The sequence below is a fragment of the Coffea arabica genome, chromosome 2e, assembly GCF_036785885.1.
Source record: "Coffea arabica cultivar ET-39 chromosome 2e, Coffea Arabica ET-39 HiFi, whole genome shotgun sequence".
In the NCBI taxonomy this organism is placed as follows: domain Eukaryota; kingdom Viridiplantae; phylum Streptophyta; class Magnoliopsida; order Gentianales; family Rubiaceae; genus Coffea; species Coffea arabica.
This window is the reverse complement of record NC_092313.1, coordinates 28,772,623-28,790,233: the sequence shown is the minus strand read 5'-3', so window position 1 is coordinate 28,790,233 and position 17,611 is coordinate 28,772,623. Positions and strand designations below refer to the sequence as shown.

The 17,611-nt window shown below is 32.7% G+C and overlaps 1 protein-coding gene across 2 annotated transcripts; it reads left to right on the top strand.

The window, feature by feature from the left end:
- The first annotated feature begins 11,446 nt into the window (after window positions 1-11,446).
- On the top strand, window positions 11,447-17,345 carry LOC113732299 (phenylacetaldehyde reductase-like). Of its 2 annotated transcripts, none has more exons than XM_027257993.2 (6): window positions 11,447-11,726; window positions 12,920-13,089; window positions 14,447-14,635; window positions 15,407-15,569; window positions 16,340-16,526; window positions 16,996-17,345. In XM_027257993.2, the coding sequence occupies exons 1-6, from the start codon at window positions 11,603-11,605 to the stop codon at window positions 17,144-17,146; spliced, it is 984 nt and encodes a 327-aa protein (XP_027113794.2). In that variant the 5' UTR covers window positions 11,447-11,602; the 3' UTR covers window positions 17,147-17,345. The 2 variants fall into 2 exon arrangements, with proteins under 2 accessions (XP_027113794.2, XP_027113796.2); XM_027257995.2 differs by having other exon boundaries at window positions 11,465-11,726; window positions 16,999-17,345.
- The last annotated feature ends 266 nt before the right edge of the window (window positions 17,346-17,611 follow it).

Here is a 17,611-nt window from a genome sequence, read left to right as displayed (position 1 = left end):
ACTTGACCATGAGTGACCGAAATCTACCACGGTTGCGCGTGTTCCGTCTGGAACACGTCCTAAGGGGCTGACAGTTCACCATTGCAACTGTGAGGATCAGGGAAGATGATTAATTTTTAAAATTATATTTTACCCACTAAACTTTCGGCCAAGTTTTACTTTGACCTAAATTGTGGTCAATCATTGAACCTTAACCTCAAAACTCAAGACTCCATTTGGACTAACTGTTTTTAGGGTATCTTTTAAAAACTTTACGGTAACTATATATATAAATAACTTGTACTATAGATGTTTTTGGGGGATTTTTTAAAGGTATTTTTAGGGCTTTTTAAAATACATTTTTGGGATATTTTTATAATTTACAACTTTTTTGGGGTATTTTTAAAAAATTTTACGCCAGCCACCACCACCACTCAACGCCGTTACCCCCTTTCTCCTCTCTTGTCTCTCCCTCTGTTTTCCCTCTCTTTCTCTCCTTCCTCTTCCTTCTCCCTCCTCTTTCTTCTCCTTCTCTCCCCCGTCCCTCTCGTTTCTGACCCTCAAACCTCTCCCAATCGTGGATGGTAACCGCGACTCCATCTGTGACCTTGGTTGCAACCAGAAGCCACTAGTCGCGGCTTCTGGCTGCAACCTTTCTGGTCAAGACCAAGAAGGCCACAGTCAGTAGAGGGAAGGGGGGATTAGGGGATGGGGAAAGAGAAGGGAGAAGGGAGGAAAGACAAGGCAGAGGAGGAAGGAGAAAGGAGAAGGAGAATAAGAGAAAGGAGGGAGGAGGGAGGAGAGAGAGAGGAGAAAGAGAGAGAGGAGAGAGGAAGACGGGTCATGGGTGTGGGGATGATGGTGGTGGTAGTGGACAGTGATGGGTAGTGGTGGTGGTTGTAGTGGGTAGTGTGGGGAAGAAGAATTAGGGAAATTTTTTAATTATTTTTTAATGTATTTGAGATATGTTGTATTTTTTAAATTATTTTTGAGGTTATTTTTAAAGTTTATTACTATAGACTTGAACAACAAAAATAGTTTTTTCAAAATACTGTTAAATCCAGATGGATTCCAATTTAATCAATTTTATAAATATTGAGGTATCCGAGTAATAATAATAATGTCCCACATTGTATTCAACCGTTTTTGGATATTTTTACATCAAAATAACATAATTGGTTGTCATGAGTAAAGACAAACCAAAAAGTCATATAAACAAATTGACAGCTACTATAATATTATTTCTTCTTAATTTAAGAATTTACTCTTTGTCGTGTAAATATATTTCATTTATTTATGAGAATATCCCATGCATATAATTTATTACCTATACATCATTGTTAGTTGGAAGTTAAATGTACGATAGTTTTTTCTTTTTGTCGTGTAAGTGAGAGAATTCAAACTCGGAAAAAAATGTGTACGCTAGATAAGCTATGTTCACAACTCTCTCAAATTTTGCCGCAGATTTTATGTCTTCACTCCAAGATAGTTTAATTTAGCTAACAAAAGTCAATACACGGGCCAAAATTTCAAGGCTAGTAAGATATTTTCCTTTCACTATTGCAAGAATTTACCCGTATACACATTAAGTACTTTACAAGTTTTTGAGGGAATATCTCTATTCGCATTATTTAGTATTTAGGGAGATTCTATAGTCATTTTTAGTTATCATACCCTCATATTAAATTTATATTTGGATGGCAATAGATCTCAATCATTTAAATTACATAACACTATCATCGTTGAGTGATAAGAATATAAACAACTATCATTTTATTTTTGGGTTGTATATGCATATTCAAAGTTATTTGGACAAACTACCACACTTATACTACTATCTCCTAAAAATGAACTAACTTAAAATGGTGATAAAATATTGGAAGATGTTGCTTAAATTAAAAAAAAATCATAAATGGTAATAAGGTAAACTAAATAAGAAATTAAAAAAAGGGAATATAATGCATGCAAACTATCTAAGAGGTCTAAATTAGGGATGAATCTTCATATGCAATCAGTATATATATTAACGGGTTTAAAATCATTTTATACAGTATCAGTGTATACATTGGGGACTATCTAAGGTCTAGGTAATACTAGATTTTTTTTGGCTTTTGTAACCATATAATGAATTATTAAAGGTGTTGCAATACAATATGAATGCATATATGCAAAATTATTAGAATTGCATTAGTTTGTGCTTATGATTGCATAATTATTGTACACATAACAAATATGTGACTAAATTGTAAATCTCCCTAATGATGGATAAAAGAAAGATCGTGCGATTGAAAAGAGAATTAAAATCATTGGTTGATTGATCGATTGACTAATTGATTAAGTAAAAGGAAAGCTATAATTAGCACAATCAAATAAAAAGTAAGAGAGTAATACATTTATTGGTATTTAGAAACATGAAGGTATAGTAATAAATGATAGGAAAAATGGTAGTAATGATTGCAATGAAAGGAAAAAAAATTAATCCAAATTTTGATGAGTATTTCTAATGGGTGCCCTATGGGTAATCGTTAACACACCTGCATTCCACCTAACCTGCCATATATATACGCAACTATTACTACTTTTTCTTTTATTTATATATTTTTCTAATTAATTCCCTTACATTTATATGCTCTCCCTAATTCATCTTATATTTCTAAAAATTTAACACCTAAGACATATATTAACGAGTGCCTAATTAAAAAGGAAAGCTATAAGTTGATTAAAAAAAATAAAGGTATAATTAATAAAAATGCATATAAGGTAAGTAATTGATAATTGATTGAAATTTACTATAAATAATGAAGTGAAAATGAATAGTAAATTAATTGTTACCAAAAAAGAAAAAGAATGAAATCTACCAAAAAAAACAAACACAATTTTTTTGCCACGTTTCGAAAAGATAGGGCATTTACTTGGTAGAATATAAATATGCCCAACTCGGCAACCTACTATATAGGGAACTAATATTACAAATATAACACTAATATAATAATTGACCTTCTTTTTTATGTTTTAGTTCACATAACTATTGAGTAAACAAATTAAGTAGATATATTTTTTTAACTATTTAATTATCAATCAAAGGTGTTTTTGGTAGTAGATGGTGAGATGGACACGGGAATCATATCAAAATTTGGAAAGAGAGGTGGATTCCACGTCTTTCTAATTTCAAAATTATATCTCGTTTTGATGTGCTACTAGAAATGTCCACTATAGATTGTTTAATTGATGAAAATAGCAGGAAATGGAAATATGATTTGCTTCAAGAGCTTTTTTGGCAGGATGTGATTAGGGGTGGCCCCTCCCCCACCCCCGCCCCGTTGCCTATTAATTCCCCCCCGTCCCCGTCCCGTCCTCCGCCCCCGCCCCGCTTCCCCCGCGGGGTTAAAAAAATTATTATATAATTTTATTATAATTAAATTTGAGCAAGTAATCAAGTACTAAAATATCAACATATCACCAAATTATTATTCATTATAACTTCACAATTGAAACTCATAAAAATAATTAAACAAAAGTTATTTGAATACGATCTAATATGATAAAACAAATATAACTAAAATAATTGTTTTTACTTTTGATACAAATACAATCACTAAATTATTATTGTGTTTTTTTTAGAAAAAAAGTGTTATTGTATTAAGTGTAGTTAGGAATTTAATATAAATGTATTAATAAATTTAGTATAAATAATTAATAATTTTTATTAATAGACATGTATAATTGATAATACTATTATATATATAATTATGTACATATATATATCTCTCTTTTTTTTCCAAATGGGTGGGCCCCCTGCCCCGTTTCTAAATGGGGGGAAAAATTCCCCCCGCTCCAGCCCCACCCCCGCCCCAACCTCTGCCCCAATAGCCCCCCCGGGCACTGCCCCCGTTGCTATCCTTAGATGTGATTGAGTTGATTATGAGTATTCCATTGGGTGATAGACGAAATCAAGATAAGCTCATTTGGCACTATTCTAAAAATGGCTCCTTCACAATGAAAATTGCCTATCATCTTATCAAAATATAATCTACAAATTGACAAGATGTAGCTTCATGTAGTAATGGTTCTATGGATGATATTTGGCCCTGCTTGTGGAAACTCAACATACCAAGTAAAGTTAAAATATTCTTGTGGTGAATTTGCAAAGACATTCTACCTATAACTTCCAAGTTGAATAGTCGCGGAGTCTATTTTGATCCTACTTGTTCTTTATGTAAGGCCCCTATTGATGATGTTAATCATCTTTTCTTGTGCTGTCCAGTAGCAATTCAACCTTGGGCCCTTAGCTTTCTTACACTAAAGATAAGATTAGACTCTACCGATCAAGTTTCGTCTCGGTTGTCTGGCCTTCATCTTTTGAAAAAGCAGGACATGGAATTGGTAGCCATAATTCTTTGGAATCTACGGTTTAACCGAAATGATGCATTATTTGATGGTTCTATCGTGATCCTTTCAGTTTGGTCTCTCCCTCTCTATCAATTTCTTATAGAAATACCATGAAATAAACACATTTCCAAACATTCCAATATGCTCTTCCACTGCTCAACTTCATTGGATAAAGCCCTCTGCAAGATTTCTAAAGGCAAACTTCGATGGTGCAGTGCAAACTTCGATGGTGCAATATTCTATGAAGACGACAACTTTAGAGTTGGAATTGTTGTGAGGAATGAATGGGGCAAATTTGTTGCTAGTATTTTTCACAAAATCTTAGGTATCTTTTCTCCTGAAGTAACTGAAACTTATGCTGCAATATCTGCAATTTCCTCGTTACTTCAGTTGAAGGTTCTAAGATTGTTTTAGAGGGTGACTCTTTGAAGATCATCAACATGCTTAAAAATATGGAATCCGATGATTCAGCTTATGGAGTGCTGTTAGATGATATCTTTGTTAGTTTACAGAATTTCATTACTTGGGAGGCTGATTGGATTCCTAGGAATCTAATTGTGCCTGCTCATTTCTTAGATAGTAATGCTAGTTCTATTTCAGGTATTTATAGTTGGAGATTTTCTCCACCATTTTTTCTTTCTTTCGCAATTAATACGGATCTATCCTCTTCTTAATAAAATTTTTCCAGTTTCCGTATCAAAAAAAATTATCAGTCAAAGGTGTTATTATGCAATGTTAGTAAAATTTGAATTCAAAGTGTCACGCTTAATTTGTCTTAGTAATTCTAGTTGTATTCTATCCCCCAACATTCATATCCTATTCACTAACCATATCCAACCATGTTACGAGTTCTAGTTCCTAACTAACTTTATTTAAATTGAAATATTACTTAACTGACATGTCTAATTATTTTTCCAGCATAAGATACAACTCCAAGTAATCGACATCCCGTTTACTTATTTGTTGCAAAACCGCCTCCTTAGAACCGTCTCCCAATCAACAAATACTGCGCACAAACATATGCTAACCAGTAATTTTTTTTTTTTCTATATTGAAATATGTTTGACATAAAGCACTTCAAACTTGGACTATATTTCAGATGTTGTCCTGCTTCCCACTTTTTGGGAAGTCCTTTGGCATTTCGGAGTATGTTATAAACACTTTCTACCGATTGGTATCCACTTCTTAACTTCAAGTAAATATTCATTTAATTTTTTCCAATTGCATATTAGCATAATATTGGGGGTTGGGGTTGATAATTTCTTTATTATACGCCTAAATCTTGTTCAGAAATTGCCTTAAATGACAGAGAAAATAATCTTTCACAGTTTATGTGGGTCAATTCCTCTTGAAATTGGGTCAATACCATTGTTACCGGTGGTTTTTGGGCTTAATACTAAAATACCACCTTTGATTAACCCCACTCCCATCTAGTAATCTCCAACCAACACGTGTCGCATCAACGCACTATAGAAGTTCCGTTGATAACTTTCTGCATTTTCTTTTTTTTTTTTTTTTGTTAATGGGATTTGTGGATAAATTTGTGAGTGAATTTTCGAACCTATTAAAAGTGGAATTTGTGCTGGTGGAAATTTTTTAATAGGCTTTGCGATATGAACGTTAAAAATGAAGGTGAATTCACTATTAATGCTTTAAAATTACCACTCATTTCATGATGATGAATTGCGCCACCTTACAAAATAGGTTTATCCTTTCACAAAAATAAATAATGGTACCAAGTCCACATTTTATTGTGTGCCTTAGGCACCATATAGTCACCTATTAATTATTGTCTTCAGTCCGTTACTAGAATTAATGCAGGCAATGTCATCATTTTTTTTATGAGAATTGGCGAGCTTAGTGTTATCAATTTAACTTCCATTTTTGTATACACCCATTATTGTACGCATCTTCTAGAGTGAAAGCAAAAATTAGAGAATGATTATCTAAAGTTTGTTTTGGGAAACGTAGCTTTGAAAGCTTACTCAACATAAATCATTATCTGCAGTTATTTTATCTATAGTCTATATTTTTAGGTTACTTTGATAAAATTGAAATCTAAAATCTGAGTCCATTAATTTATTAGATTGTTAAGTATTAAATCAAGTATATTTAAGTGTATATCACATTCAGTAATAAATGCATAGTTTATCACTTATTTTTTAGAACAAATTTCGTTTAGAAAATTCAGTAGCACTTAATTAATTCAGATGTCCAATTTTGGTTATTAAACGCATTTGCACATATTAAGATTTGAATCCATTAAGTTTAGCGTGATCTTTTATTTTCATCTCAAAATCTTGAAATTTCAGTTCAAAATCTTGAATTTTCAATCCAACGTCTTACTCAACATAACCTGTATTGAACTTTCATTAACTTTCTAACAAATCCGCCATTAGAAATGGCACAACAAACTCTGGATGATCTCTCCACCAAAAGACATGATCACATATGAATTCTGCGATCTTAGCTAATATATGAGTGATTTTATTATGATTCCTACTCATTCCTGAAATACTAGACATCTCTAAACTAGTTAAGTCCCTCGTAATGTCAAAAATTGGAGGGCCTAAACTAGATAAATCAACACCGCACCGTCATCTAAACCAATAGATTGAGTTTCCTTAAACACCACACCGTCAAAATTAAACTTTAACTTGCCATCGCCTGGACATTTCTGAGTAACATTAGCTTCTTGGAATTATTGGAGCGCACCCGAAGCAAAGCTAACTAAACTCAAAAGGGTCCACTCGTTTATCTTCATGCAGCTTTTGGTTCCTCCCAAGCCAAATAGCCCAAGATAACATCTCGAACAACTCTGCTTCATGATTTTTCAACGTAACTAACAACTCCAGAGCCCACTCTTTGGGAATTGATTGCTGCCACTTACGTACTCAAAAGAGAAGAGACCTTCGACATGGTTTTCTATCCATCTACCCGTTTTTTTATTTGCTTTCAAATTATTGCTCTTCACATTTTCACTTCGTATGTTTGGCTTTTTGGTCCTTGAGCTTTATGGGCATGTGGACACAAAAAATCAGATTGACTAAATAAAAATAAATCTTTTTCACTTTTAATATATTTGGGTGAAATATGCTCTATCGCACTTGGTTTCCTAATTCATTTTGCTAAATTTTTGGGCTACCAGCAAGCTGAGATATGGTTATAACCAAACTACAAGTAATATGTTGGCTTTGATTTGACTGTTTCAGATGGATGCTAGTTTTCAGTATCTTATATATATTCTCACCATCCTTTTGTTTCATTGAAAATGTCATATATTTTTTTTTATTTTGAAACGTTCTAAAATATTTATCATCTTATCAAAATCAAAATAACTTTTAATCTCTTTTTTTCAATGTTATTCCAATCTTTATCTATATTTCATACTAAATTCAATTTAAAATTTGAATTTTTGATGACAATTTTTAAAACAAATCTACAAATATCATCATCAAGCTGCTATTTTTAAAAAATTGGATCTCGAAATGCGACAAACAATTTTAGGACGGAGGTGTAACTCTTTTGCCAAGTTTCACACGACTGGCGTGTGCAGTGAGCTAGGATCGATATAGAAGAAGCAGTCGTCAGAAATGATGAAATGGTGTTATTAAATTGGGATAATTTCAGAAACCTCCCCTGAGGTTTCTGACATTTACACTCACCTCCCCCGTGGTTTGAACAATTACACTAACCTCCCCTGAGGTTACTAATCCTTTACAAATTCAGTCCAAATGATTAAAATATTGTTTTAGAGAGTGAAATTAGAATTTTGTACCTGATTTACCCTTTGTGCTACATATCCAATGAATGACAAAGTATTACAAATTAATTAATAATTAATAAACTTTAAGGAGTGTAGTTTATAGGCAAAAACGTATTACTTATTTAAAGTACCAGCTCTTTACGAGTATTTTACTTTCAAACATTTACTTTATTACAAATATTTATTCTTAAATACAGATTTGTATTACTCTCAAATATTTAATTTTTATTAAATAAAAAACCTACTAGTTATTATTCCGTAGAAATATTAATATAATACTTTTTCAATTTTAGTTATAAATATTTATGTATTTAGCATAAATTAAATGATTCATGATTAAATACTCATAAAGAGCTAATACTTTACTCATGTAATGGATGAAAATCATAAAAAATTAATACTTTATGGGGGCATTTCTTTTTTAAAAAAATATTTAATTTATATTAAATAGATAACCTACTGATTTTCTTTTTGCGAGAATATTACTGTAACACTTTTTAATTTTTAATTACAAACGTTAATATATTTATCATAAATTAAATATTTGAAAATAAAATATCTGTAAAGAGCGGGTACTTTAAATAAGTTATGTGTATTTACCTATAAACTATACTCTTTAAAGTAAAGAGTATAGTTTATTGATTTAAGTTAAGGAGTGTAGTTTATTAATTTAAGTAAGGAGTGTAATTGATAAAATAAATGGTCTTGGAATTAAAGTTTTTTTTCATTTTCACCCATCTTTTTTAAAAATGTTTCAAAGAACAATAATATTTATATGTTTCTTTTCCTTTTGCCTGGCTTCTTTAGAAGGTGCGAGATTCAAGCACAAATATTTCATTTAGACATAAGTACCATAACAGCTACTATACCAATAGTTTACATAATACTACGTCGATCCAGTGTGGTCCCCCCCTCTCTCTCTCTCTCTCTGAAGTTTCGTCGAAAGCTTACCAAAGATTATTGATTGTGCGGACAGTTAAATAGATCCAACCACTTTTCTGTGCACGCTCGTACTTACACGTATAAACTAATCGTTTTACCAAAAGCATACCCATTTTTGTCTCTTAAGAGGACTAACCCGCCACCTACAAAAGATTCTCTACTAGCTAAATCAATAAACTATACTCCTTACTTTAAAGAGTATAGTTTATAGGCAAATACACATAACCTATTTAAAGTAACGACTCTTTACAGATATTTTATTTTCAAATATTTAATTTATGATAAATATATTAACGTTTGTAATTAAAAATTAAAAAGTGTTACAGTAATATTCTCGCAAAAAGAAAATCAGTAAGTTATCTATTTAACATAAATTAAATATTTTTTAAAAAAAGAAATGGCCCATAAAGTATTAATTTTTTATGATTTTCATCCATTACATGAGTAAAGTATTAGCTCTTTATGAGTATTTAATCCTGAATCATTTAATTTATACTAAATACATAAATATTTATAACTAAAATTGAAAAAATGTTATATTAATATTTCTACGGAAGAAAAACTGGTAGGTTTTTTATTTAACAAAAATTAAATATTTGAGAGTAATACAAATCTGTATTTGAGAATAAATATTTGTAATAAAGTAAATGTTTGAAAGTAAAATACTCGTAAAGAGCTGGTACTTTAACTAAGTAATACGTTTTTTCCTATAAACTACGCTCCTTAAAGTTTATTAATTATTAATTAATTTGTAATACTTTGTCATTCATTGGATATGTAACACAAAGGGCAAATCAGGTACAAAATTCTAATTTCACTCTCTAAAACAATATTTTAATCATTTGGACTGAATTTGTAAAGGATTAGTAACCTCAGGGGAGGTTAGTGTAATTGTTCAAACCACAGGGGAGGTGAGTGTAAATGTCAGAAACCTCAGGGGAGGTTTATGAAATTATCCCTATTAAATTTAAACCACATTCAAGGGTGTGGACCAGTTTTCTAAATGGAGTTGCCATCATCAAGTCAATTCCCAGTTCTCAATCAGAGAAGGATTTCTAGCCAATCAAAAGCTTTCTTAGATGCAAAAAGACCGCTGCGTGTTAAAGACCGCTGCGGTCCCTTTCGTTCTTTATTACGAAGGCGGTTTGTTGACCTGGTATTCGGTGGATATTTCTTGAAATGGGCTTCAGATTTAGTTTTGCCAGAAAAGTAAAATTAAATTGAAAAAAGTATTTAAATGTAAGAAAGGCAATAATATAAGTGCATGCATTATTTTTTTAAAAGTGTGCATGAATTTACATGATAAAATAGGTGCAAATTAGGCGAAGTAACCAATATTTAACTAAAACTCTTGCAAAAAACCCACAAACTTTGTCAGGACTAGTTTCTAGTTCAAGTAGTTTGTACTTTTTAACCCGAAAAAATGGAAAAAAAAAGGAGAATGGTTTATCCTGGTAGTGAATTTAAAAATTGTGTCTCTAGACTTGGAATTGTATTGAGCAAAGTCAAGAACCTTGGTATTTTTTCATATGCAACCGCCTGATTTTGGATTTAGGCTAAATTGCATTTTAACGTCTATAGTTTGATATTTTCTCAAATAACCTCCCATAGTTTAAAAACTATATATAACCCCCTCATGATTTGGGTTAATGTGTCATTATTAGTTTTTTCGTTAAAACTAACAGTTAATATTAAAAAGTCAAACTAATAAATTGACAAATTTATCCCTTCATTACTTGTTTTTTTTTCCTCCAAACATCAAAAAGAAGAAATTGAAATAAAAAATAGATAAATAAGAACTAGAAAATACTATTAAAGATTTGGTTTAAAAACCTATAATGATATTCATAGTAAAAAAGATTTGGTGTTTTTTTGTTTCTTATTTATTTGTTATATCTTTACCTTCCATATTTTTTGTTTCTTGTTGATTTATTTTTATTTCCCTTCTGTCTCTTTTGTATTTGGAAACAATTAAGGTTTTGTAAGCCAAAATACAAGTTTTCAAAGTCATCTCTTCTCTTTCCAAGAAAAAAAAAGGAAAGAAAGAAAAGGAAAACAAGAAAAAAAAAGTAGTGAAATGGTGAATTTGTCAATTTAGTAGTTTGAATTTGACTTTTTACTATTGACCGTTAGTTTTAACAGAAAAATCTAAAGTGACACAATAACCCAAACTACGAAAGGGTCATATATAGGTTTTTAAATTATAGGGAGTTATGTGATAAAACATCAAATCATAGGGTGTAGAAGGTAATTTACCATTGTATTTATTGTTCATTTCTATTTTACACTGATCAATTGACCTTGATAAAATGGGATGTGACGCGATTATACCATACGTATGTCAGCGATGATGCATGCAAATTGCAAGAATACATATGGATCTCCCTAGTCTCCCACGTAATCTCATATCCAATCTTTCGTCTTCTTCACCATATATATATATATATACACCATATATGCCTCCCTCCATTAAGTCCAGAAGTAAGGCAAACAGGTGACAGGTTCACACACAAAAATATTAACAAAATGAGTGGAGCAGGAGAAGGGAAAATGGTGTGTGTGACCGGAGCTTCGGGTTACATAGCTTCATGGCTGGTGAAGCTGCTGCTCGAGCGCGGTTATATTGTTAAAGGTTCAGTTCGAGATGCCTGTAAGTCCAGTTTTTGTTCTTGATCAACTATCTTAGTGGCTTGTGCAGTTTTTGATGCCCTGTTCTGATTGTTGTTTAATTGCTCCTGGAATCTAACATTTTAGGGTAAATTACTTATAACTATATTTTAGGGTGATTTTATATAATGCTAGATGGTCCCCTAAGATTTCAAAATAGCCACATACCCCCCATAGTTATATGTAAAGCGGAAAATGATGGAATGCACAATTAGTTACGGCATTTATACCAAACGCGCTCTAAAAGCGTGTGTGATAAAGTCTTAATTTCAATGTAATTCTCTTATATATAATTGTCCACTTTATCCCTCCTGTGATTTTTATATTTATCCATATAATCCCCTTATACTTTTATATAAGGTAATTAAATCGTCGATTGATTTAGCATTTAAGTAAAAGTACTAATGGTATTTCAATTAACGACATTATATAGGCTATTCTCCATCAAGTTTCCGCTTTACATAAAATCATAGTGGGTGAATTGGATATTTTAAAATGTTAGAAGGGTCATGTGGCAACAGACAAAGCCACAGGAGGATTATATGTAATTTGCCCAACATTTTTATTCAACTCTGCAGTGTGAAATTGTTTTGTAGCTCCAGATGATATTCTTGCAACAGCTAAATGCTCCCCATGTTCTGTTTGCTCAAAAGAAAATCACATGCAAAAAAAAAATTGATGTGGACCAACCTAATTGATATTTGAGTAGCTGAAAGCCTGAAACTATATAATGTATACCTTAACAGTAATGTTTCATGCTCCAGATACAACGATCAAGTTATACTCAAAAATCTTTAGCCTATCGAATCTATATCCTTCTTCTGAAGAACTGAGTTTGTTATAAAAATAGTGGTAGATGGCATACAATTGTCCCTCTGATAATTATCTCAAGAATTAATTGTTATCAAGAAAGTTACAAATGTACACATCTCAAAACCAGAAATCATAGGGCTATGATATTATTGTGGTCATATTATGTTGCCCGTCAATTTCTTTTCGTTTTTCCCCGCTTGCCTTTAGCTAGTCAAATTTATCATTGCTTTGAGGTTCGTTTATTATTGCTCTAAGTCCATTGCTTCTTGAGTTGCGCCATAGTGAAAACATAGTCACTTTACCAAGGCGGCATGGTTTTGACTATAGCTGTCTGAACATTCTACTGATGCAATCATGACACAGATGATCCGGAAAGGACACAACATTTGACATCACTTGATGGAGCTAAGGAAAGGCTTCAGTTGTACTCGGCAAACTTACTAGAAGAGGGATCGTTTGATGCAATAGTCGAGGGATGTGAAGGGGTTTTCCATACTGCATCTCCAATCAAACTTTCATTCAGCAATCCAGAGGTACATTTGCTTTACAAGATTGGAAATTCTCTACTGTCTACACAATCTGCTATTTATCTCTTGAAGTTTGAAAATCGTAGCATACTTTCTGATTTATAATTGTGCGACTTCTTTTAGTATCTTCCTCTGTTGCATTTTTACTGGCTTTTTTGGGTGATAGTCTACTCCTCTATATGTGATTTATGACAAGGTTATAACTGTAAAGGCAAAAAAAAAAAATAGTTAGATTCAAATGTTTCCAATTCTATGGCTCTACTTTTTCTTTTATTAACCAAAGGGAGGAGATTAATGTAGCAATCAGGTCAAACACCTGAAGAATATTTCTTTACATTTGGTACATACAAAACTAATCTGTTCCTGCAGGTCATTCACAAAAAAGACTGTCGTGTGTTATGGGCTTTAGTCTCTTTTTAATCAGTATACATGATGTTTCTATGAAATGATCTGGAAATTGGTACTTCAGAGAAACAATTCAAAGGGTGTAATGTTGTGAAATAAAAACATTAAGAGCCATAAACATAGCAAATGGTCCACAATTGGGCAGTAGATTGGGTCCGACTAACTATTTTCCTGGGTAAGTCAGTCAGGGTAAGGTTATAGAGCAAGCTATAAGCTTGTCCTGGAGCAAATGAATCCCTGCTTTGACCAACTAATTATTCAGCCAGTGTAGAGCCAATAGCTTTTGCGTGCCCATACCAGAATGAATAAGAAGCTTATAGAAACTACAATATATGTTCAAGCATCTGCAAATTATATGTATCTTCATTTGTAAGTTGATTAACTTCTATTAATGATTGTGCCTTAAAATTTTATGCAGTACACTTATCATTGTCTGTTTCTCAAATTGTGTTTATGGATTTTTATTTAAGTAACTTTGTAGAACTTTGATTTTAGTCATTTCAATGAACAAGGTTGACTCATAGACACTAAAAGAAATTGCAACATGCATTATGTGTTCACGCTAAAATCTGTTCGCAGGATTCATGGGAGCTACACCTTTTATATTTTCTGTCTGTCCTGTTCAAGCCAGAACAGAATTTCATCGGTTGATATTTGGTACCAAACGGTTTAATTGGTGACCACATCTGAGACTTATTTCAGTTGTTCCTCTATCGGTCTTAAGTAACTAATATGGGAAAAAACAACAATAAAGGACCTGAGAACTTATTTTAGCAGCAAGAGGAGATAAGACAACTATATGCATCCTTTAGCTAAGTAACTAAAGCTGTAGGTTTACAGCATTTGTGGTGAAATTCTCAAACATAATACCAGAATGATAAGTTTTTTGCAGGTTAAAAAGCATAGTCTTACCTATGACTGGTAATGACTTCCTTTTTTACTTGGTTTGATTTCATAGGCAGAACTACTGGAACCTGCAGTACGTGGAACACTGAATGTGCTGCGGTCATGTGCAAATTCTTCTTCTGTCAAAAGAGTAGTTATAACATCCTCTATGGTTGCAGTTTCAGAAAACAGAGAATTAAAGGAGGATGTGGTAGTTGATGAAAGTTGGTTTTCCGATCCATCATACTGTGAGGAGCAAAAGGTACACATATTATCTGTCTTCTTCCAGTAAAATCTAATATGGAATGCTGGAATTCTTTAGTTTTAACTTGTTATTGGGACACATATGAGGAGTTAGCCCAGCTGTGGAGATAATTAAGTTAGGATCTTCATGACTTGGTGGTACTTTAATAGGCAAAAAGAAGGATATTTTTGTAACCAGAATGGTCAGTCCATTTCTTTCCTTCTATCTAAGTAACAACTTAACTTTAATGAAAAATTAATAATGTAGTGTGGAATAGTCGGGGAAAGAGCAATATGAAAGTTTTCCTACTTAATTATGCATCTCTTGCATGATCAAATTCTATACTATTGTCTGAGAATACACACCAAGATGAGCAATATTTGGTCGGTCAGTTGGAAAGGAACTTCTGCTATAATATTATGAATATGACTATATGCGTTAAAGTGTCAAGGTCCCTTGTAGTTTTGCTGTTAACTTGTGGATTAAGAGGTCAGATGACCAGGATATGTCGACACTGGTGCTTTGCATCATTCCTTGAATATAGAAAGTTTACACCATTCCTAGGATCCTTGAGAAATCTGCTTATTCACTTATGGCATAGCTTGTCCTGGGAAATGTGGATACTTTCACTCTGTGCTTTGTAGCTACAGCAATAATAGTTTCAACTGATGTAAGTTGCTGGATTTGTCAAATTTGTAGAAATTTATAATGTTACTTCTTAAAGTTTACAAATCTAATTACTTTCTGCTACCATCTTACCAACATTTACTGATTTTTTGGTGTTGATAGTCTTGGTATGAACTTTCAAAAACCATGGCCGAGAATGCTGCATGGAAATTTGCAAAGGATCATGGCATTGACGTGATTACAATTCATCCAGGATTGGTCATTGGTCCTCTCTTGCAGCCATCTGTTAATTCGAGCGCTGTTTTGTTCCTCAACCTATTAAAGGGTTTGTTTCAAAATTTATTGAATCACCTTAGTAATCATTGTCTAACTGACTCTTCCATCTATGTTAGTTATAGCTTTATTATGCACCACAACTTTCTTTGTTACAGTAGAACAAAAAACTTATGACTAATAACATTTCAAGGCACTGCTGGCTAATCACATGATTGACAGACATAGGTCAGAATGTGAACTGATATATCAAGCTATAAACTCTGACCAGCTTATGATGTTTTAAAGGTTTGCAGGACAATCTTTCATCTGAAATTCACGTTGTGTGCATCTTCCTTTCAACAACATTGAGGTTCTATGTGATTAACAGGAAGGAAAAGAAATTTTTGGGTGGTAATTGTGAGGAAAAATTTGTTAGGAGTAGTCACTGTTTATGTTGTTCAGACTTGCTAAAGCTTGTTTATTCCTCACATAAATAAATAAACTATCCTTTGAAAGAGAAACCTAACTCTAAATCTGAGAAATTCCAGGTAATAACTCGACAGATTAACTAGAAAATTGTTGGGATTAATCTTTCTTATTATTCACCAATTATCTGAATTGTCTCAAGTAGTTCATTCCTCACATCTCCCTCCCCTCTGTGGCTTTGCTGATACTAAAACAGAACAAAGTAGTACATACAACACATTTCTTCTGGAAGGCCTCTAAATTTGACTCTTTTCATGGCAAACAACATTGTATTTAATTGTATGCACAGTTTCACTTATGTTGCTGAAGAGCCTGCAAAAAAATGTGTTTAAAGATCTTAGGTGCCAAATGCAGGGGTTGAACCATTTCCTAAGGCAACATGTAGCTGGGTTGATGTTAGAGATGTTGCCTATGCACATGTTCTTGCCCTTGAAACCCCTTCTGCAAGTGGAAGATATTGTCTGGTTGAAAGATGTGCAAATGCCTCTCAGATCATCAAGATTTTGCATGAGCATTACCCAACTCACCAATTTCCTGATAAGTAAGTCTTGTTTTCCTTGTTTAGGTCTTTGCAGGCTTTTGCTGATGGCCTTGTATACGTCCAAAATGTATCACATATTTTTATACTCTCTTTTAAAGGACACTAAATCCTAAATTTTCTGCCTTCTTTTTTTTTTCTTTTGGTCTCATGTTCCATAAAAAATGAGCTCTTTCTCAGGTTGATTTCTAGAAGATGGTCTTCTTTGGACTAGGATATATCACCAAATTGGCTTTGTCTCCAAAATAGAAATTCCGTTTTAGGCTTTTTTTTAGAGAAAAATAAATTTCATTCATATCACAACTAAAGTTATCTTTTAAAAGGTCTTTTGAAACTTCGTAAAAAAGGCACAATTTACAGTAGATATGAGGCAATTGTCCAGTAGATTTTCAAGCATTTGAATTTACATTTGCATTTTCATTACCTAAGCTTTATTTATGTTTGCCATAATTGTGTATTGTCCCGCATACAGCAGAATGTCAAACAATACCAACCTTATCAGCCCAAACTACAGAGCCTCCAATGAGAAGGCAAAAAGGTTGGGAGTTGGATTCACTCCTTTGGAGGTCAGCCTAAAAGATGCTGTTGAATTCTTCAGGGAGAAAAATTTAGTCAGTATCTGAGCTATGGCATTGATTTACTATTGTATTCAAACTATTAAATTAAATAAACCAGCTAGTTATCTCAGCTGGCAGGGGTCACCCTGTATGTTTATTTGTCCCACCATATTTGAGTTATTATTCCCACCATTTATGTGGATTTATTTGTAATATATTTCTCATAAACTGTGAAACATGGCGAAATAGCAGACTATTTCTTGCATGTCATTATTCATTTTTTGCATGTAAATTTGAAAATAGGAAATTCAACTTTTCATTTTTTCAGAGTGGGCATTTTCTTACAAGCCTGTTGTATGATTTAATCATGGGTTTTCTTCCGCCTCTGTGCTTTTGTTATGCAAGCTGTGGAATACCTAGGAAAAAATGGAAATCCCTTTTAACTCCAAAGCCAAATTCCAACTAATTGAACACAATCTGATTCTGAATACAAAGCCGGGGGGGGGGGGGGGGGGGGAATAAAAAAGAAAA